Source organism: Electrophorus electricus, chromosome 12 (genome assembly GCF_041902795.1).
Source record: "Electrophorus electricus isolate QZ-2024a chromosome 12, ASM4190279v1, whole genome shotgun sequence".
NCBI classification, from domain to species: domain Eukaryota; kingdom Metazoa; phylum Chordata; class Actinopteri; order Gymnotiformes; family Gymnotidae; genus Electrophorus; species Electrophorus electricus.
In genome coordinates this window covers 15,482,020-15,504,006 of record NC_137508.1, presented here as the reverse complement: position 1 = coordinate 15,504,006, position 21,987 = coordinate 15,482,020, and the positions used below count along the sequence as shown (strand labels likewise).

The window sequence follows — 21,987 nt, the reverse complement described above, 5'->3', positions numbered from 1 at the left end:
TTTCCAAGGAAATGGCAAAGATGTCAACACTTTCCCTTGTGAACCATGATGGAATGTTTCCTGTCACTTATACCCTGCACATACATGGTTCATTAAGTATTATTTGTGCAAATATGTTTGCTCGGCTCCAGTTTAGGGCTATTTTCTGTCTGCCGCTGCCAACTCCTCCTAATCTGCTCCGGATGAAATGATGCACCTTACTTGGGTTACTGTGTGCTGCACTTTTTAAAATTCCCTTTTTCTCTTCATTCTTTTCTTCACTTACTGTGTTGGGCTTTTTTTCTTTCCCTACCTGTGTATGAGTGTGTGTGTTTGTGTGTGTGTGTGTGTCTAATATTGTTTTAATATTATGGATTCCTGATGTTGAAGTGCACCTGTGTCTCTGATACTTTAGGTTCTTTTGCTCATGAAGGAGCGGAACATATGTGCCCTTTTGTGAGTTTGTGTAAGTACGTGTGCCCCTCTCTGTCTACAGGAGTACATCGACCTGTGTGCACCCACGGAGCAGTATTCGCCCTGCTTCCCAGACACGCGGAGCTCCTGCTCCTCCGGTGATGATTCTGTCTTCTCCCACGACCCCCTGCCAGATGAGCCATGCCTCCCCAAGTACCAGCACGTCAACGGAAGCCTCAAGACATGAACACTGCCTCCTCTCACTCCCCCTTACCCACCCACCCCCCTTCCTCCCTTGCAAGCCTCCTGTGCAAGAGACACGTGACTCCTGCCACCCTGCCCCTGTCTGTCTCACTGCCTCCCTGGCTACGCTGGACATTCGGAGCAAGGGAGGCCGGGACACCGGCTATGCTGCTCTCTGACAGACTGGTGTGCGTGTAAGACGATGCGCAACTTGTGCGTCTGAAGTGCACGTGCAATCAAAAAAACATGACTAAGCTCTTAACAAGAGGATGAGGACCCAACAGTAGTGTTCTCTTTTTTCTTGACTGAATGATTAGTTAGTTCTGAGGGTCCACATTGTGTGTTTGTTTTGAGGTTTTTTTACCCCTTTTGTTTTGTGTTTTTGTTGGAGTTTTCTGACATCATTCCATTCCATTGCTTGGCATTCCAGGACTCTTCGTTCCCAACAAAAATGGAGGACACAATAAAATGGGAGAGAGACTAAATGGACAAAAAGGAGAAAAATAGGAAACGTGTTCAAAAGGAAACGTTCCACTAACAAAGGACTAGGAAAAAAGTTTGTAAGATTTTCATGTTCCATTTTATGTTGATAACATAGTTATCAAATAAAAGCCCATGCAGTTATTCGAATGGGAAAAATGTAATACACAGTATATATTGCTGGGTATATTTGTAAATATATTCAAATATGTAAAAAATATATATATTATATATTTACAGTGAATTATTTTTTGTATTGACTTCAGAAATATTCCTTCCCTTTCTTCAACCCTCCCCCCCCCCCCCCCAGCTCAAGGCAGGTTTCTTGGCAACCTGTTTTTTTTAATCTACCACATTTCTAGATACATGTACACACACACACACACACACACACACACACACACACACATAAAGGAACACACCTTATTTTAATTTGCTGACAGTTGAGCATTGGCTTTCAGGGAAAGAGATAGCATGTTAATTTATTGACTTATGTTTAAAAAATGAATCAAAAGGATAAAAAGAAAAATAAAGATAATAATATTAATGATGACAGTAGAAACAATAATGATTTGTAATGTTTGTTTTTTAATTTAAAGTGATATTTCAGTGACACAATGGTACAAAGGATTATTTGTAGTGGGTACTCGAGATTCATGCTTCTTATGGGTTTTTTTTTATACACAAATGTGAATATTAAGTTAAATATGAAATAACGTACATTTAATAGTCAGCTAATCCCTTTTCTTTTGTAGAGGATGCTGTTTTTATCCATCTATTTTACTCTCACGGTTTTAATTGAATTTGAGAAAGGACATTTGATACAGGAAAAAAAAAGATTGTTTAAAAATAAAAAAACCACTACCATTCCGTTAAGTTCCCGGTACAACATAGTTTTCAGAGGCATTCTCACAAGCGAAAGTATTAAAAATTGTTCAAGTGTTTATTTTCTACCTGACAAACGAGATGATATTGTTCTCAAGAAGTGTTCCTGACAGAATTGCAAAATTAAAGATTAAAAACTGAACACTATTGGTTGTGTTTTTTTCAAGCACCTATCTGAAAAATTGATTCATGCTACAATATCACAAGTTTATGTTCACTTGATATTTTATCAGCATCTACTACTACCTATGGAACCCTGCACAGTAGCACTACTGCTTTAAATGTAATACCCGAAGATACTAGACTTATCAGAACCCTCATTTTTGGATAGTCTCCATGTGGTCACCATGAGCAAAGCTTGTTCACACGATTGCATCCACCTCACCATTTTTCCTCGACAGTGCTTCATCTCAGGATTGGTCTCGTGGCGCCTTCGGGACATGTTTCCTCATGTCCACATGGAAGGGGTGAGAACGTGGCCCTCTTTCCTTCAGCCATGGGAGAAAGAACAAAACGAAAGTAGTATCATTACTGAAATGAGCCCCCAAAACCTGCCATTACTGAAATGAGCCCTCAACAAGAGACGCTTAAGTCTCCGATACTAGCATTATGCATGTAGCGCTGTCTGTGCAAGGTGCTCTGTGAGATTACAGCATTTGTCAAGCAACTCCCAATGCACTCATTTCATTAAAAAAAATTGCACTGCAGTTGCCCAAATGGGGATTTGGTCCAAACTGCATGGTCAGTCATTATTCAACATTCACAATAATTTAAAATCAAGGCTATAGGCTTAATCTGTGCCTGGCACACTAGCCCAGAGTTTAATTTGCAACCAAAACATCGCCAATAAAAAACTTCAACATGAAGTAAAAGTGTTTTAACAGGTGCTGGTGAATGTTGCCCTTTTATGCGGGCAGTTTCTCTTAATAGTGTTAGAGGAAGGTTTGATTCTTTAAGGCTGATCCTGAATCAGCTTCCCTCTAGAGCATTGTGGGGCAAAAACCCTCAAATCCTTCCTTTAAACGCTTTAAGTAATTGATGCAAACAAAAAATGGGCCAAGTAGTATGATGCAGATGAAAGCATGCTATAAGCGCTCCTTCGTTAGCCCTCATTAGTGTTTAGCCATGTTAGCATTTGGGGGTGTGGATGTTTAATGGGGGAGCAGATGTTTAATAGGCTGCTCCGCACCTGGCGTGGAGGGCAGCGTGAGGTGACCTTCGATGTGAGCACTCTCAAATTTTCCCCACTCGCTATGGCCTCCTCCACCATCTGCCGGGTAGGGGTGGGGTTTGGGGGGGCGGGGCATGGGGGGAGTTGGGATGGAGTATTTGTACAGGGCCTGTTCTTCTGGAATGTCAACAGCAGGCACGGGAGGGAGAGACTGGCCTCGCTGGCCCCACGCTCCACGATAAGGGTCTGGGGAATGGGTGGGGGACTGGAAGTTAATCAGTAAGCAGGGCCACTCCAAGCTGCCTGCGTACATACCCCACATTATTGCTGTTGTACTCGGCTCAGATCAATTCTTCAAACTGGTCGCCATTAAGCGATCTCGTTCACTTTTTTATTAACTCATGGTAGCATTTAGCTTCCAGTGACTTGCTATGCCTGCAATTGACTGCAGATGGCCAAATATCCAAAATTCATGCACTACATGCATATACTGAGATGTAATAATAATAAAAAAAAAAGGGTTAGCAGACTTGCAGCTACTGTGATGAGCCCTTCTTGTGCAAAAAACAACAGAACATCTTAAAGGTCTTAAACAGACTAATTGAATATGTGCAAAAGTGGAGGTCATTAGGGAGATGCTTCTGCTGGCCAACTTTCCTCCATAACTGCAGGGTGGAATGCAGTGGTATAGAGTCAGTAAACACTCAGCATGAACTTTGCTTCAACCTTTTGGGGCTAAGAAGCTATTATTATTAGCTGAGTGTGAATGTTTGATAGTGTTGCATATTAGGTTCAAGCAATATACTTATTTAAATTTCAAGTACTCTTACTGTATAAGTAAGGATAAATTAAGGTCATGGTTATTTTTCACTGTAAAAATTCTATCCAACAACTGCAGATTATTTGCACTTTAGGTTATTTATTGTATCTGCAGAGATAGTGTAATTGAAGCAATTACCATTGCCTGTGGGTTGACAGGCAACACCCAATATAATAATTTCACTAAGAAGTATGTTAGGTTGTCAGAACATAGATTAAAATGTATTAATATCTTGATGTTTTTCATTTTCAAAGAAACCTTTCCCTTTGTGAAGACTCAGACACACACACAAACACCATAAGCAAGCAATTACCTGGCTTTTGTCTACCCAAGCTAACCTGCTTCTCTTTTTTTCGCTCTAATTTTCCATCCCTGTATGCTTAAGTTAGTAACGTAGACACAGTGTCTATTGTGTGGGTAATTAGCTCGCAGGCTGTAGGTAGAAGAAGAATGCCCTTTCCAGTGCTCAGGAATGCCTGTGCTTGTCTTGAGGTTAAAATGTAATTAAATCAAAGGATTCTCCCTGGCTGCAACTCCATACCTGTCTGCCTGTGAAGACAGGCTCCCATCCCATCGTGTTCAGGCAAGACAGTCTAATTCCAGTCTTTCAATAATCATTTGGATGCATTTTGGGTTTCCACGCTCCACCCTCTCCTATATCCTTCTCCATGCTTACTGAAGTGTGCTCCAGGCCAGAGAGGATTAAGGGGAAAGGTATTATGAGTAGGCTTTCACACCTCTCTGTTCCATTGGTGCTGTAGAGGATGGGTGACATTGGACTTCATTGGAATAAATAAAGAACTACATTCATGTCAAACTCAAAAGCATTTTACATTTGAAGGGTGCAGTTTATGGAGTCATGAGAGCTGTGGGGTCAAAAGTCTTCATTACTTAAGTTAATTTCATTATTGAAGCAGTTTTCAGCAACGGATATATTGCATTTGACATTGAAATTTAAAAAAAGGTTTTGATCTATGATTTCATTACAAATGATAAAAAACTTATTCATGAAAGGTTGCCCAGAATTCCTTTCACAGCTCAACAGGGCCATCCTGACCCCATGGTTCTTAAAGCTGTAATGGAAATTGTGAACCCTAGTTGGAGATGCTTTTTCTGCTAATGTCTTTTGCTAACGATGTCTGGGACTGGGATGTCTGGTGACTGGAACAAGGCAGAGGGAAGGAGAGTCAGGGGTGGGGGAGTGGGGGCTCTGAAAAGGTGCTTTGTGCTGGTCTCCAGGCTGACGGAGGTTCAAGCCTGTCAGCGGCTGTGGTTCTAGGCAGCCAGCCAGGCCCTCGCTGGCACTGGTGATGGAGTGGACATCTGGGCCCATCGCCTCCACCCAGCCTGGGCCTCGTCCCCACAACCAAAAGGGTGAAAAAATAAACCACCCCCCTCCACTGCTGAATTCCCACATTGGAGCTCCATTCTCTTGAGAGAACCAAGAGGAGACCCCCGTGCAACCTTGAAGCTCAGCTTTGATACTAACTCCACCATCACCAGGCTCTGGTTAGAGGAGGATTTTTAGGCATGGCTGTGCCAGTGTAGTCTTGTGCCATGTCTTAGACTGGAGGACCCAGGCAATGTAAAGGCTGGAGTTTATGTTGGCTGAACTGCAGTAATCAGACATGATTTATAGTGTTTATGTAATGCTCCGCTTGGCTGTCAACAATGGTGATGGCCTGGACTCGGTAATGTCTATCCCATTCATCTATTGAATTATGCTATGGGCACAATTAAGGGCATTAAATAAAACAACGGCTAGATGAAGAGTCTTTTTTCACAGTTTCTGCCTTTTTCCTCCAGCTTCAATCGTGGCAGCCACAAGACCATATGACTTCTATTTGTTTTCTTCAGACACATGGTTTGAACCTATAAGGATAACTTATTATTATTAGCAGATGATTTCAGCATAGTCTCTTGATTTATATAGACTTAAATGCATATCTCACTTACACAAGTGGCTATCTGAAGACAGAGACTCACGCTAAATTAACACTGAGATCATAGATAACTAAAACCATTTTATGGACTTTCTTGTAGTGAATATATATATATATATATATATATATATATATATATATATATATATATATATATATATATATATATTCACTAAAAGAAATGAAAGTCTTCCATAAAATGGTTTTAGTTATCTATGATCTCAATGTTAATTTAGCGTGAGTCTCTGTCTTCAGATAGCCACTTGTGTAAGTGAGATATGCATTTAAGTCTATAAATCAAGAGACTATGCCGTTTGACTGTAGGGGGTATAATTCACAGTGCATATAGAATGAGACGAGAAATCCAAACCATATTGAGAGGGGAGCTTGAATGAGGGCGCCCGACTCCACCCCTCAACCCCACCACCAAATAAAATTCCCTAGTTCTGGACGCAGCCCAAACCAAGCAGAATATGGGAGAGAATCTTTTTAGAAGAACCTCAGTTATGCAAAAACATAGCTAACATCCTCCTTTAATTCATCTCTCAGGTCTCTATATTTTGAACCATCTTTCTGAGCAGCACGATTCGCCAAAATCCATATGGCTTCCTAGGAAGAGCAAAAAAGATGAAGTGAAAGAAAAGTGATGCAGACCTAATACAAAACCAGTACACTTGAATATTTTCTGAGAACAAAACAATCGAGAGCATACATGAGGAGACTTGGAAATTCGTTATTAGAAGCATTTTTGAGCTCAAAAGGAATGTACCTCAGGTTTAGAGGATTTAGAATTCCAGTAAAAGCAGTTCTCCAGTCTCAGTGTTCTTCAATCTCAGTGTTCTCCAATCTGTGTTCTTCGATCTCAATCTCAGTGCCTTTCCAACACTTTTCTACTCTAGACTAAGTAAATGTGCCATAAGCATGATTGTTTGTAATTGATATCAAATCTGGTTAAATTTTTTACAAAATCATAACCTCAAAAGGTTGACTCTTGCTCTGTGATATTATAATGACCTTTGATCTGGAAACTCAACCACACGCAGTTAGACAACCATGCATAAGTTTTTTCCATATGGGAGTCTTCCATCTATCCCAGAGACCTTAGCTGTAGGTCAACTTCAGTGGGGGCCTCTTCATTGCCTGGTTACTGTTTATCCCGGCATAGAGTGCTCTCCCCAAATTCAGAGCCGTTTGGTGACATAATCTCCACTTAAGAGCTACATAGTGCCGGACTATAAACATGCCCTGGGCTGATAGCTGATGCCTGACACCTGCTCTGAATGAGTCTCTCCACAAACCAAACATGCAGCATTGGTTACAGTGGCTTAACTGCTGTACATATACTTATTACCGAAAGTGTCTTCACTGGAAATATTCAATATTTTGGATACTGGAAGCTTTACTACACTAATTGCAACATTTCAGCAATACTATAGATGCATCAATATGACTGTAATTGGCTCAATTGGCGGTCTGTACCAAATATGACTGACCATCACAATAAATCAAACAGAGATGTGAGTGAATTCCATCTATCAACAATTGCTTTAGAACTTTTTAATATTTAATAAATCAATGGTAAGTCGAACATGAGAAAGAAGCTATTTAGGGCAACATATACTGGCAGAGGGACGGAGAAGGCAAAGAAGATAGGAGAATAGAGACCAAGCAGGAAAAAAAGATCATCATATTCTCTTTGGGAAAAATGGACAGGTGTTGATTCAGTGTTTGCTCTTCTTGTCTCTGTCACTTGGAATTGGCTTAGATAGAAATAATATGGAAAACAGCTAGAAAAAATTCCTTATTGTTTGTTTTTCATACTTACTTAAAAAGCAGACAACCCTTTTCCCCATGCATAAATCAAATTTGGGAGATAATTATCTACAGGCTGACATTTTTTCCTTTATAATATGCAGAGATTTGTTCAATAAATGACTGAATCAAAGGCAACATAAAGGAGAAGACAGAAGCTCATAGTGCAAACATTTCAAAAATACATCCATTTTCTTGAAATCTGTTTTGCTCTGCTTCAAAGAAGTTACATTTGTATTTCCATACAGACCTAGAATAACTCCTCTTGATGATTTAGTAACAGTTGTCTACATATAACAATGTACAGTAAATCTTTAAAAACTTTGTTCCGGTCCAGAAGAAGACTCTGCAGACAGGGAGGTTACTGATAAGTGATAACCCTGCATGTATGTGTGGGTGTGTTTCTGTGTGTTTGTACTCCCACCTTCACATTTGCTCCAGAAACGTCCATTCCCTTGATGGTCGTGCTTCCTGCTCTTGATAAGCAGACCCAAGTGGTCCGAAGATTTGGGGAGTGATCCGTCAAGCATGTCGGTGTTACTGCATGACTTGTTGCTTCCGTGGCCCATGTAGCTGTTTACCTATAGTGAAAATATACCACAAATGCCCAAGCACAAACCAGGCCAGCTGTTCTCACAAGGCGAGTCCCTGCAAAGGGACAGAAGGCGCGTAGATACGGGGGTGCTGCTAAGGAAGAGGTATTGCTGTAAATTTAGGTGACAGAGCAAGGCGTTATGGGACAAGAAGGCAAACCTATAAGCACCTGGGTCAGGCGACTGGCTTCTCATCATTTTGGCAGCGCGGATGGGTCGACCGCAGGGGTCTGCAACCCAACACGCACACACGTGTTCCACACCCGAGCCAAGCCTGGACTTCCACTAATAATTTCCTCATTTTGTGGTATGAACTCTCTGAAGCATTTCATATATTAGCCAGGTCATAAATTTCTAAAAACAAGCATATGTCCAAAACATGGAAGATTTCTCTCTTATAGTAAACCAAGTCCTTCTGTTGGTCATCTATAGACTAAGCTGTGAGCACACTCTTTGAAATTTCATAGTAATTAACAACACAAAACAGTACCTCTTTCTGCACAGATTCTGATATTATATTGTAATATTAGAACTCTTCCTGTCGCATCTCTTTCATTCTTGGACAGTGCTATGCAGAGTGGTGGTTCTGAAGGCACCCAGCATCATTTGGAGGCAAATGCAGTTTCTGGATTAGTAAAGACCAGATGTAACATAAAACCTGGGGAAGTCAGTTTTTCAGTATGACAGCTTTTCAGAGAATGCTGGGTGGACAGCTGTGAAGCACAAGCAGAAGTGGAGAAAACTCACGGAGAAGCCCCACTGCTGTACTGTAACTGGACACACTTGTCCTAACAGTGTAATATCAACCACTATAGTTAGTATTTACCTCAACCCTTTCCTGAAAACTAAGTGATTCCTAGAATGTGGAAGGACTATGGTTCCCTTCACTGTACCGCCAACATACATGCTTCATGTGAGGAGAGAGATACTGGGCCAATTTGCAGGGAGCAGAGTCATGCTAGATGTTTGGTCGAAATGATTCTGTAATGATTTCAATTAATCACTGCTTGGATGAATGTCAGATTGCCAGGTATAAATGACACTTAATAGATTAGATCTCATTTAAGTGGTTCTGCTAAGAGAGTTAGCGTAACATGATGACATTTGCTGATGTGCAAGAAAAGATTAGGCCAAAGTAAAGATACTGCAAATTATTATGACTGACATTAACTGTCTTGCTTGTGACATGGACTTAGTTATGGGAGTGGGTGGGGGGCTGGGTAAATACCTACCTATCAGAGTGTGGAATTTTGTATTTTAAATCTTAAATCTTAATCTTGTTGATTTAATGTAGAAAAGTTTAATGGTGTGAATGGTTCTTGATAGAAAATGCACAACTGCTTTAAAGTGATTTGTGTAAATGAACATCAGAATAAAGCTTCCACGGGAGGCTAAGGTGTACAGGAATGTTGGTATGTGCATATACCATATGTGCATTTATACACGCACATGCATGTCTCTCTCTCACTCTATCTGTCTCTCTATCTCACTGTATTTATGTGTCTGAATGTGAGTGTGTAGGATTTTGGTTCAGAAGAAAAATTTATGACAAAGGATGTTTGGTTTCCCTCCAGCTCAAGGGTAGGAAGTATGAAATATGTGTTTGTGTTAAAAGAGCTGTTATTTTTCCCTACATCCAAATGGCCAACTCAAACAGAACCCTACAGCAGACATTTCTCTGTCATGTGCACATGCGTGCGCACCTCCCCCCCCCCTATACACACACATCCACAACTACAGACACACACATCAACGCATGCACACATACACACAAATACAGCCATAAGATTTTGAGCATAAACATACCAGGAAAACAGATTGGCAGTTGCCACAATCAAATGCCACATTTGTGGCTAAGGTCCAGAAACTCTTACGAAGAAAATCTATTTTAAGATAGCATTACCACATAGCCATCTGATATAAAATTTCAAGTGTTAGTTCATACAATGTGTATGGATACAACTATAGTACATACAATAACAGTAACTACATTATTTACCATTTATCAACACAACTTAAGTACATGCACAAACTAGCATGATTTTGCTGAGGTAATGTGTAATGCTCACTCTAAAATCTGGCATCGCCCCTCTGTCTGTTGTAATATACCAACCCACCAGCTCGGTCAGAAGTAAAGCACAGAATTCAGAAAATCTCCTAATACAAAAGAAATATGATCAACCATTTCCAGAATCATACTCAATAATAGCATGATTACAGAGTTCAGGAAAAATCCATTACTATGTGTGTTGTGGTGTGACATTTGGATGTGGTTTGTGGAGGTCTGCCTTTCCCAGCATGCAGAGCTAGTGAAAAGAGATTAATTCAATATACATCCCACAGCTATCGATGCCTTTGATTAACTGGCATAACCAGTCTTATGCAGTCTTAACTGCAAACAATTAAAATAAGGAATGGCAACCTCGTTTTTCATTTAGTAAATTATCTGACCATTAGCTGAAACTTTCCAATGATTTAGATTTCAGAAGTGACAATATATTGTGACCAACTCAGCTGCACAATAAGTGAAAATATCATATATATTCCTTGTTGTTCTAAGGAGTAGAAAATTGTCTTCAGTGTTACCTTAAAAGTAACAAATATTTAACCAATTGCATATTACACATGAATGTAGTTGCATAAATACGCAATTATCAATTATGTGTAATCTCTCCACTATACTCCATCAGCCCATAATTATGGTCCCCATCTCATTTATACATTGAGTAGAATGTCAGAGCCACCTAACCCCCCTTTAGCCTTCATAAATCCTGGGCCCCTGTGTTGTGGAATTATGGGGTGAATAGCAGCAGGCCACTCGTGTTTCGCTAGGCCTGCTGCGATGCTATCTCTGTGACCCATTCCTCGCAGACAACATGGTGCCACTCGCTCCGGAACGGGTAATGGGCCCAACCACCATTAATGCTCTCACTTCCCATACAAACCAGCAAGCTGGTGGTGTTGCCATGAGAGGATCTCGGGTCTGGGAGATGGAGAATGCGAGAGAAACCATGAGAGGGAACAGAGGTACGAGTGTGAATGTGTACCAGATTGTGTAGCAGATATTTAATTGGTGGAACAGTGGGCCAGTGGGAAGCTATCACTTCTGAGGTGGATTTTTGCTGCTTTGATGTTGTATTAGAAAGCTGAAGTAGTTAGTGAGAGCATTCGTTTGCTATCTCCTTACACATTTCACAACTCTAGGTTTACTACTTTTTTAGGTAGCTTGATGACATGTTTCTTCTAATTTGTTCCTGCTTCTTCTACTTGGTTCCTGCTTTTACTTGCTGTTGTTGTTGGCGTATTATCACAGTGAGACCCAGCTGTAAATTTGATGACTCAAATAACTAATAGAAATGGCCACCGTGTACCTTAATTCTTCTGAAACTCTCAACTTGCAAACATCCTCATGGCATGCCCAGCCCCCATCTCTCCACACCCACTCCCTTTCATATCCCTTCATCTGGACAGAGAAGATGAATTATAAACATTGTGTATCCCACTGCCAGTTGTTTGGTAAGAGCTGCATATGTGTAGTAATTGTGGGTGAAACTGAAAAAATGAACTGCTGTCATGCAAAGACGGAACTTTGACATTTTAACTTCGTCCATGAACGCTGACCATATGGTGCCATTTGTTTGAACCCTTTTTGGGGGAGTCTATGTTTAATATTGCATGTGTCTGCTTAAAAAAATACATAAATTTTGGTTTCCTCTGATGGAATTTGGATTTGTTTAATGGTGTGTGTGCGTAAATGTTTACAGCTACAGAGAGAAGAAATAAACGACTTCAGCAACAATTCTCAAGAATGAGCATCTCTGGCAAATCATTTGCCAACTGTAAACAGTACCGATATTGCAAATGAGGTCTTGAGGAGTGAATCACAACTGTTTAGTCTCACTTTATTTATCTCAAGAATGACGTTGTTATGTATATTCATGACGTATTGGCGCCATCTTCCCTCATACTGCCCTTTTTTGAGCTGGCTCATCAACTCTTCCTGTTCATGAGTGTAATGATGTGCTGGACTCTGGACCTGAAAAAAGAACCTAAAATTGACAAATCATCCCCTCACAAAGAATTCATAAATAGCGGTTACATACAATTTGAAAAGTGTCAAACTATACTATATGACTAGTAATAAATACCACTACCTAATCCTAACCTTTCATAAATGTTTTCAGCGCTAAGTACTTCAGCAAATATGACAGTAAGGTCCATACATGTCTATAAAGATTAAATTAGCAATTGTACCTTTGTTTGCACTATCTGTTAACCAATATTAAAAAGAAACACATCACCTGGCCCAGCCCCTAATGATGCACCAGTGAGGTTCCTGACCTCAGAGGTCTCCTGCTATTGCCTTACTTATATCAAATTACCAAATAGGGCCAAGCCAAGACAAGGTTGATCAATGTTCCATACCATCAGATAATGGTTGAGAGGGTCCTGTGGCAGATCTGATTTGCAGGGCTCAGTCTGGAACAATAGAGTCTAGTGTCGCCATAGAGTTCCCGGTACAATCAGACCTTTTTAACTGGCCACCAACATCATTGGAGCATGGTAATGAAGAAGGCCTAAGGGCCATCACAATATTTATCTGGTTAACTTAATTTAAAGCGATGGCCCCAATGCCCTTTGTAGATCAAGTGTTCTTGAGATCGAGGGAGGCCTAGACTTTGAATAGACTGAGAAACAATGATTTCCTGTGATAAAGATCTTTGAACAAACAGAGATGGCACTTGTTTAATATAGTATGAACCAAATCTCCATTAATATTATTGGTTGTTGTAGGAGCAGAATGCTAGTTGTTGTCCAGTTAAAGCTTGGTCTTGGTTTAGATATAACTAATGAAGAAAGTCAGTATTGATCTTGGATATCAGCTGCTTTGTCTACTGATATGCCAAATACAGTTTATCTATAATATAATCTGTTCACTAACATACACTGATGCACTTTGAAACTCTGACTTCTTTGACCTTTAGTTTACAGACAAATGACACATATAAACAACCACTGTATTGGTAAATGTGTTATAACGTTGTAATATGTAAAAAGAAAAAAAACAACTAGAAATTAGTGGTATTATTTCTGTACATGTCATTTGACTTTGGCAGTAATAATCCATTAATTACTCATCGCTTTAATAGCGAAACATCCAAGATTTTGTCAGTGTAGTAGATTTTCATTGTAACTTAACAATGAAATGTTTAAGCAACACTATGACACTCTTGCACAGAACAGTGCACAGTCTGTTGGGTATCTTTGCTCTAACAGCCAAACTAATTGCAGGAAATAGCAGGGCACAGAGGGGCTTAGCATTGAGACCCTTAAAGTCGACTATCAGATCCTCTGCTCTGTGAACCCTATAGAAATTCAGTTTACAGTAATGATTACAGGAAGTAGAGCACAAAATTATAGCCCCAAAATGCAACAACTGGCACAAGACGTAGGGGCTCATTATATTACACAGCATAAACAACCCCATTTTCCTTCTTCAGGGTGCAAAAAGGGCATTATGAACCTTCGAGGCCTTTAAACAGCAGTGGCAAAAGCAGGAGGTTTTTCGCTAGCTGTGATGAATGATATCTCTCATCCCTGCACTGGGCACCGTGGGTTGCTGCATTTGGTACTACTCTGTGGCAGGCATGGCTGGACAGTTGCTGGGGCACAGGCATACTATGTGTATGCAGCTCAATCCATTTGCTTTGGTAGACACGCCATTTGGCCAAACTTTTGCCACAGCAAACACAAGCTTAGGTCATGCTGCAGAGGCATCATGGAGCAATGTGCCGTAAACACAAGCCTGTTCTGGTGTCAGGTCCACGACTGAGTCACTAAAGCACACAAAAGTGTCCTGCCCAATTTCAGAAGGAATATTTAAATTGTCATCTGTGCATAGGTGTTTTCGAGGTGAAAATGAACAAGGACACACTGTCCTATAACAGCCTGTCTATCTTTGTGTATGTATTTATGTAATATAGTTTGCATCAGGATTTTCATACCTCCCACTCATACCCTTTCATAAGAACTCCATTACATCAGAAAGTGAGGTCACGCTGCTGTTGAATTTATATTACGTCAGCCACTAAAACACTAACATCTGCATGCAGATCCGTACCACCCATGAACACCAGCTTGTGGGGTACCCATGCTCTTATTTTTAAAACTTTTAATATATGTTAACTATATGTATATAATTAATAGTGAGTTTAGTACAAGATCTGATTGGGTGCTGTTTTATTTGAAGGGAGTATATTATTACTCTTACACTTACACTTACACTGTACTGGCAGTTTGTGTGTGTTTGTGTGTGTAGAAAGTGTGCTGTAGAAGTGTGGGTTTGTTAGTATAGTAGATGTGGTGTGTGTAGAGTCACTGAGCATAACAGGTCACTCAAATAAGACAAAGGTTGACAAACAGATTAAGAACATGTAGCATGATTGGTGTTACATAAGACTTACTGGAAATAATGACACGCACAGGAAAGAACAAATGCTGAGCAGCTGAAAAAAAATCTTGACTTGTGTGAGCCTTGTCTGACCTTGGAAACCCTTTAAACCAGACAGATGCATTCAGCTATGTCTTCCACTTCTAAAACATTCATATATAGATATAGATATAGCAGCACAAAAGGTTCTTAAAAACCTCAGCCTTTGTTATGGTTTCAATTTCCACATCTTCTGATTTAAATATTACTGTCAGCAGAACCATCACTTTGTGGTACAATGTAGCTGCAGCCTCTCAAGAGTCAGGAGCAAATATAAATGTTTTCAAAGCAGGTTTTAGCAGAAATGGCGCAATCATACCCGCCCCATCATGGTTCAAATTGCGCACCCTGAGGGTACCGTTTCGCACCCTGCCCTGGTAGATGGATGGATGTGTGTGTGTGTGTGTGTGTATGTGTGTGTCTGGGGAGGTGGAGTGAAAAGGAGACAGAGGCTGAGAACAGGAGAGATGGGCTAATGCATTTAGATTAAGAGAAAAAAACTGGGTTTTGTTATTCTCCAGGTGTGAAAACAAACCAGCCAGGTGAGAAGGAAGAGTTGTGGGGACAAGGATCCTGCAGGGAGGTGAAGGTAAGAGGGAGGTGTGAGGGTGCTAGGGAGGTCAGAGAGAGGTCAAGTCCAGCATCGTGGAGTCGAACTCCTCCTAATTACAAAATGGGGGAAGGGGGGGTTGTCAAACATGAAATCTGGTGGATGGGGTGATGGAAAACAACTAGAAATATATCATGTGTTTTCTGACCGGAACAATCAGTGTAGGCCTTCAGGGGCCTTTTGAGAGCTCAGTGTGTCAATCACAGCTATGGCGCTGAAGGTTCAGCTTCATTTTTCCCAGTGAAATAGCAACCATAAAGGAAAGCCAATTAAACACCATCTCACAAAGGCCTACCTCGATGTACTAATGAGCACATAAGACAGCCTTGCTATCTGCGGCATTTGTATATTTACAATATAGACATGGTCACATGCACATAACAAAACCAGCATGGACTCAGGAGTGGCTTGGCAGAAACATAGGATGCTTTGATCACTGGCACTTTCTTCATGTAGTTACAGTGGTGTTTGCCTGGGGTTAAAGGACCTTTGGGATCTCGAAACAGGAGAAGCTTATGCTGGGATCAAGGCTGCCACAAGCTTTTGCACAACTCCATACAAGACAAATGGGGGGATGGTTGTGAAATCATTGGCTGGTTAGTTTGCTATTGTCTTGAGCACTTGCGGTTTTGCAAGTAAACAGTGCAGGGGTAAACATTTAGACAAAGGAAACATGCCACACACAAATTACATCAGTGTTCACAAAAGTGGGGCCACAATACATGGGAAGCCTGAGAAACTAAAATTCTCCACATATAACCATAGCCAAGATGTGTTATGAATGGCACAGAGGTTAGACAAATTCCACCTGGCCCATAAGTGCTATCTGAAACTGATCACATATTAAAACACGTCTTACCTTCAGGGGAAAACTGATGGGTGCTGTTTGGACATTTACTTTTTTCACAACTATTCATAAAAAAAAAACTAGCTCTGAAATAAAGTCTTGTCCACTACTGAGCATGTTATCGCTGTCTCAAAGGGTCAATGATCGACAGATGTATGTAATGATGCCCGAGTGCCATAGGGTGTGGAACAGGACACACAGACTCCCTCGATCTAGTGAAACATTTATTAATATAAAACACAAATGACGACAGTGGCACTCACACAGATAGACAATGTTTTTATACAACGTGAACATTTGACGAGGGTTAACATAAACATTAACATTTAGAATTACATTTACATTTACAATGGCCAATACCGAGGCACGCACTGATGGTGGTTTAAATAGTCGAACAAACACTCAACCATAAACCCCGTGCAGGTGTGTGCCATCACGGGGGTGTGGCTATAGACAAGGGTGTACCACGTGAATTGTGGTGGCGATGGTGGTGATGATGGGTGGTGGTGTTCCATAACAATGTGAAGTTTCAGCAGCCTTCTGTCAGATCATTTAAGGGCTTTCAGGTACTCTTTCAGGATAAAGAGACAGAGACTGATGTAGTGTTTGGTATTTCAAGTTACCCTACATCCGGTCCTTTTCCAAATGTTCTAGTTGAAAATATTTAAAACTGAAAATTCTGTGTGCTTATTCACATACTCATAATTTTTCAACAAATATTATCTCTACATGGTTTACAAAATCAAGGTTTACAATCTGTGGGTACTTTTAGTTTGACAAAGAGGGCAGTCCAGTGTCCCCTTCCCATTTACTGTTTTTATGGCTGTGATGCAAAACAAATTGCCTCACAGAGGACATTAACGTTTCCTTTCATTGTGAGCATAATGGGATTGTCTCTATGATTTTTTTAAATAATACAAAAGACTGTACTCATGTTTTACACTCAGGTTTTTCTATTTGAAAAATGTTAAATGTCATTGGTTGTTCTCTATAAACACACAGACAACTTGAACTGGTTTTCTCCTCCTGTTGGTTGTCATTTTATTAACTTGCACCTAAACACAGAGGGAAATGAGATAGACAAAAATCCACCAGGTTTCTCTGCATCGAGGCAAAGAATCTTCCACGAAACCACATTGACTAAACAAAGATAAGCAAAATATTATTGGTGACACTGAATTATTTTATGCTGCCAGTATCATTCTATTGCACTACACATTTTAATGGTATACTTTGTTGCCCTGCTCTCTGTTCTGATGCCTACTATTGTCAGCTGTCCTGCTTTTACAGAACCTAGCTGTATTTTTTATTTAATACATGTTGTATACTACTGTTGTTTTTCCGGAGTGATGCATATATTCTAGTCCACAGCACTGGTATATTTTACATAGTTATTTCTTTTTGTTGTTGTTATTGTTTTTTCATTGAAACTAGTAGAACGTTTGCTAAAATGTTAGTAGAATGTTTAGAAGTAGAAAAAAGGTTCATAATGGTGTCCAGTGTTTTAAGAATAAATGTATGGCCACTAGGTTGAAGTTGGTTTAAATGGTGATGTATGAACATCATTTTAGACATATGCTGTACTGCCATCACTCACGCAATGTGCTTTGGATTCACATAATAGTGCTCCTAGATACTGTTATATAACCACGGCAACTGTCACCTTATATTATAGGGATTTACCGACGCTGGTTTTGCTCCGCCCATTTGCACAGCCACGAGATCTTCTGATTAATAGCAAAATGGAGGATTTACGTGGCACACTGCAAACATGCTCTCAGCCTGCAGGGCCAAGCTGACACTTAACAGAGAGAGAGAGAGAGAGAGAGAGAGAGAGAGAGAGAGAGAGAGAGAGAGAGAGGTAAAATCCATCAGGGCTCCTGAACATGCTCATCCCATGCAGCACAGTAACAGCCCTGCTTAACCCTCCACCTTGTTTCCATTCTCTCTTCCTGCCTGCCATTGGCTGCAGAACTGCACGTTTGTATTTGGGTCAGATGAATAGTCAGATGAATAGTGATTAGTGACTGAGGTCGGTGTCACGTTCTGCCTCATCTGTGGAACAGTGCCCACACAGAGTGCCCAGCCCATTGGGTTAATGAGTCCTTGTGGAGGTGTTATTAATGGCGTCAAAAACCTCTGGGAGCACTGATGAGTGCTGGTTCAGGCACGCCGTGACCGACAGTGATGGGAGGGCAGGCCTGGTGAATAATGGGAAATGTCATTCAGCAAGAGGCCACATGTACCTGCCTGGTGGCGAGTGCAGGGCAGCACCTTCTTTACACACCTTACTGTCTTTTCTTGGCTTTTACAGGATATAGAGACAGAGAAACAGAGAGAGAGAGAGAGAGAGAGAGAGAGAGAGAGAGAGAGAGAGAGAGAGAGAGAGACAGACAATGCTTTTGGATGTTTTGGGTCTATACAACATGTACAAATAGTTAATCATATGGCACTGACAGACAGCACAGACAGCTTTGCGTCTTAAGTGCAAAGTTAAAGATGGGTGATTTGTATACAATATAAATATTTTATTATGGATAGGCAAAATGTGATTTTTTGATGTCTTGTAGCATTTACTGATATTGTACTAAAGTACTTATTTGTATTACTATTTCGCAAAATGGACTGCATGGTAAGTCAGTCAGATCTTATATCACGATATTATTATGAGCTTGCAAGTAAAATAAAAATTTAATATTATTTGTGTGAGAGGTCAGGAGGTCAGGTCAAGCTTGCAGTAGTGACTCATTTCCTAATGTTCTTAGAGGTTTATTCTCAGTGCAGGTATGTTGCTTGCACAAGTCAATAGAATAGAATAAGTCATTATGTAGTGAATTATCAGCACACCTGAGAAACGTCTTTCTCCAACAACAAAATCTATGCTGTGAATGGAAGCCTCCAAATAGGCATCAATTTCAGTCAAATGTTGCCAAATATTTTGTGCCGCACAGTTGGAGGATAGAGCGGTCAGTTTTAAAATTGTGTCCTGATGGAAACTCTTCGCATGCTGCATAGCTGAAAGATGTGGATGATGAGGTGATGATGAGGAAGATGAGGATGATGAGGTGATGATGTGAGGCGTGGGAAAGCACTGCAAATTGACAATAAAGTGAATGGCTGCAGGATTATTTCTCCAGCAGGAACAATGATGCAGGTTTATTTCTCCTCACAGAGCATTGTTCTGGTGCCCAGTCTTGGACACAGAATGAATTTATTGTGTGAGCAATGAGCAACCAGGAAATGGGACAATGACCCTTCGAAATGAACACGACCGCATTCTACAGTTACACTGCCATAATGGTGTTAGCTATCTGATGCGGCATTATGGACCTCTTTACATTCACAAAGCATGTTCTATTTTAAAAATATCATATTAACAATACTAATTATGCTAATAAAAATAATAATAATAATGAATAAAATACAACAGTTCTTTTGTTCTGCTTCCCAGGCCATTTAAAATAAAAATAAATTTCTTTCTCCTAAAATATCCTTATGTTAGCTAAAGTTTAATTTAGGTTCTATTGATTATAAAGGTTCAAAATTTCACCACATGAATACATCTTGATGTGGGCCAGCCAAAGAGGATGGGTTCCCTCTTGTGTCTTGCTCCTCCTAAGGTTTCTTCCTTAATTCCACCCAGGGAGTTTTTGCTTGTTACTGTTGCCACTGGTTTGTTTATTAGGGATCATGTCCCAGACATTTGTAAAACATCTTTTTGATAGCAAGTAATATACACATCACTATATATAAATCTGACTTTTGCCTTTATCTGTGTTTCCAGCTGTATTTAGTAGGGAGACTCCTTCTGCTCCAGACATTTTAAATGGACTTCTCCGTCATAGCATTTATTGTACCAGAGGTGCACTAAAACTGACCTTTTCTAGCATTTAAATAGCTTGCTGAGCAGCTGCCTTTGATTCGACCTCGCAGTTTGTCATGTGACTGTACATGTAACTCATACCAGCATAAGAACTAAACTGCATGTTCAACCCAGCTACAGGTTAAACTTGAAACTTTCAAGTCTTTTGTCATTATTAAAACAATAACACACTCTAATAGTTAAGGTTTCAACATAATATGTTATTTTTAGCAATGTGTGTATCTGCCCAGAACTCACTATTATTAATATAATACACTCCACTGCTCATGCTAAATTTGATTAATTTCAATGATGTTCCATACATAAAGTAAACATAGCTCATGGCTAAAATGGCTTTTCAGTGCAAATCCACAGTGACAACATAATGTGCTGCAAGAGTAGTCATAATCTGTCTGGAAAACCAACCCGATAATGAATCCGGTCTTCATGGGAAGTGTTCATCCCAGTGCAACCCAACCCAACCTTGCTCAGTCATCAAATCCTACCAGAAATGTAAATCCAGGGGGAAATTTTTAGTGTCAGATCTGGGATAATATCCATGTCACTCATCATTGCGTTGAAGTGCAGGGGCTTTCCTGCGCTGTCCTGTGGAAGTGAGGGAGCAGACATGTTCAGAACTGTGGATATGGACAACTGACACCATGAATGGGGACTATGGGAATCCATGAAAAACCAAGACATAGACACGTCATTGCATGTTGGCACACATTATGACATCTTACAGAACTCCCAATGTAACGCGGTCTACATCAACCATTCAAATGTGTCACGTCTTTATTTTGGCATTGGTTGGTGATGATTGATTGGTGATGATGATGTCCATGGTTGGTCAGCAGCCCAAGTTACAAAAAAAAAAAACAAGAAAAAAAATATAATTATGAAATTAGATTTTTATATGTAATTATGTTTTGATCTTTTTAAAAGTTATATGTTTTATTGATATATTGCAAAACAGGTGGAGTAGTAACGCGCTACATTTACTTCAAAACAAATTGTACTTTTGAGTTGTTTTAAAAGAGTACTTTATACTCTTACTTGAATACATTTCCGAGTAAAATGTTATATTCGTCCTTCTGTTACATTTTTAAAATAATTTTTACATTTTGTACGTTTCCCCACAACCTGTCGAGTGTGGGAGGGTTAGTGAAATCCCTAAAGTAGATCACTGACTGCCGCAACTTTACTTCAGTAAGTAAACTTACAAAACTGCACACTAGACAAACATAATGAACAGGCATATTTTCCGGCATGGGACTCAAGTAATGACATTTATTAAAAATAGCTCGCAATATAACATTTTCTTTAAGGGTCACGTATCTATGTGTGCGAAATCGGTGCTCGCGCCTAATGTGCATTATTAATATGAAAGTGTGGTCCGATATCAATGATATTCTGAGAAAAAAAAAAAGACTAGCTACCTAACCTATGTAGCTATAAGCTACAAGTAACAGGAAAAAGCTGAACTGAACTCATGTTGTGCAGAAATACACGCCCCATTTGAAACATATTTTCAAGATTACAAAGGTTTCAAGGTTATAAAAATGAAGGTTTGTTATTGAATTTATATAATGATATTTCTTTCGCCCATATACAGGTTAACTAGACAATGTAGAATATCTAACCTAGCTATGTAGAATATCTAACCTAATCGGTCGCCTAATTGCAATTTAGTAGATAAAAATGTCCAGTAAACTGCCTTTGGCAAGAGCTCGGAATATTCCCAGAAATTGTACTAATCATATACACACACACACACACACACACACACACACACACACACACACACGAAGGCTACATAGACTACTGCACTAATAGTC

General features: G+C 40.0%; 1 protein-coding gene across 4 annotated transcripts in view; it reads left to right on the top strand.

The window, feature by feature from the left end:
• fgfr2 (fibroblast growth factor receptor 2) overlaps window positions 1–2,143 on the top strand; it is a 37,211-nt gene extending 35,068 nt beyond the window's left edge. For all 4 annotated transcript variants that reach the window (XM_027027060.3, XM_081724306.1, XM_027027043.3 and 1 more), the window contains one exon: window positions 476–2,143. In XM_027027060.3, coding sequence (XP_026882861.1) covers window positions 476–640 — 165 coding nt within the window. In that variant the 3' untranslated portion in view covers window positions 641–2,143. The remainder of the gene's footprint in view (window positions 1–475) is intronic.
• Window positions 2,144–21,987: the final 19,844 nt, after the last annotated feature.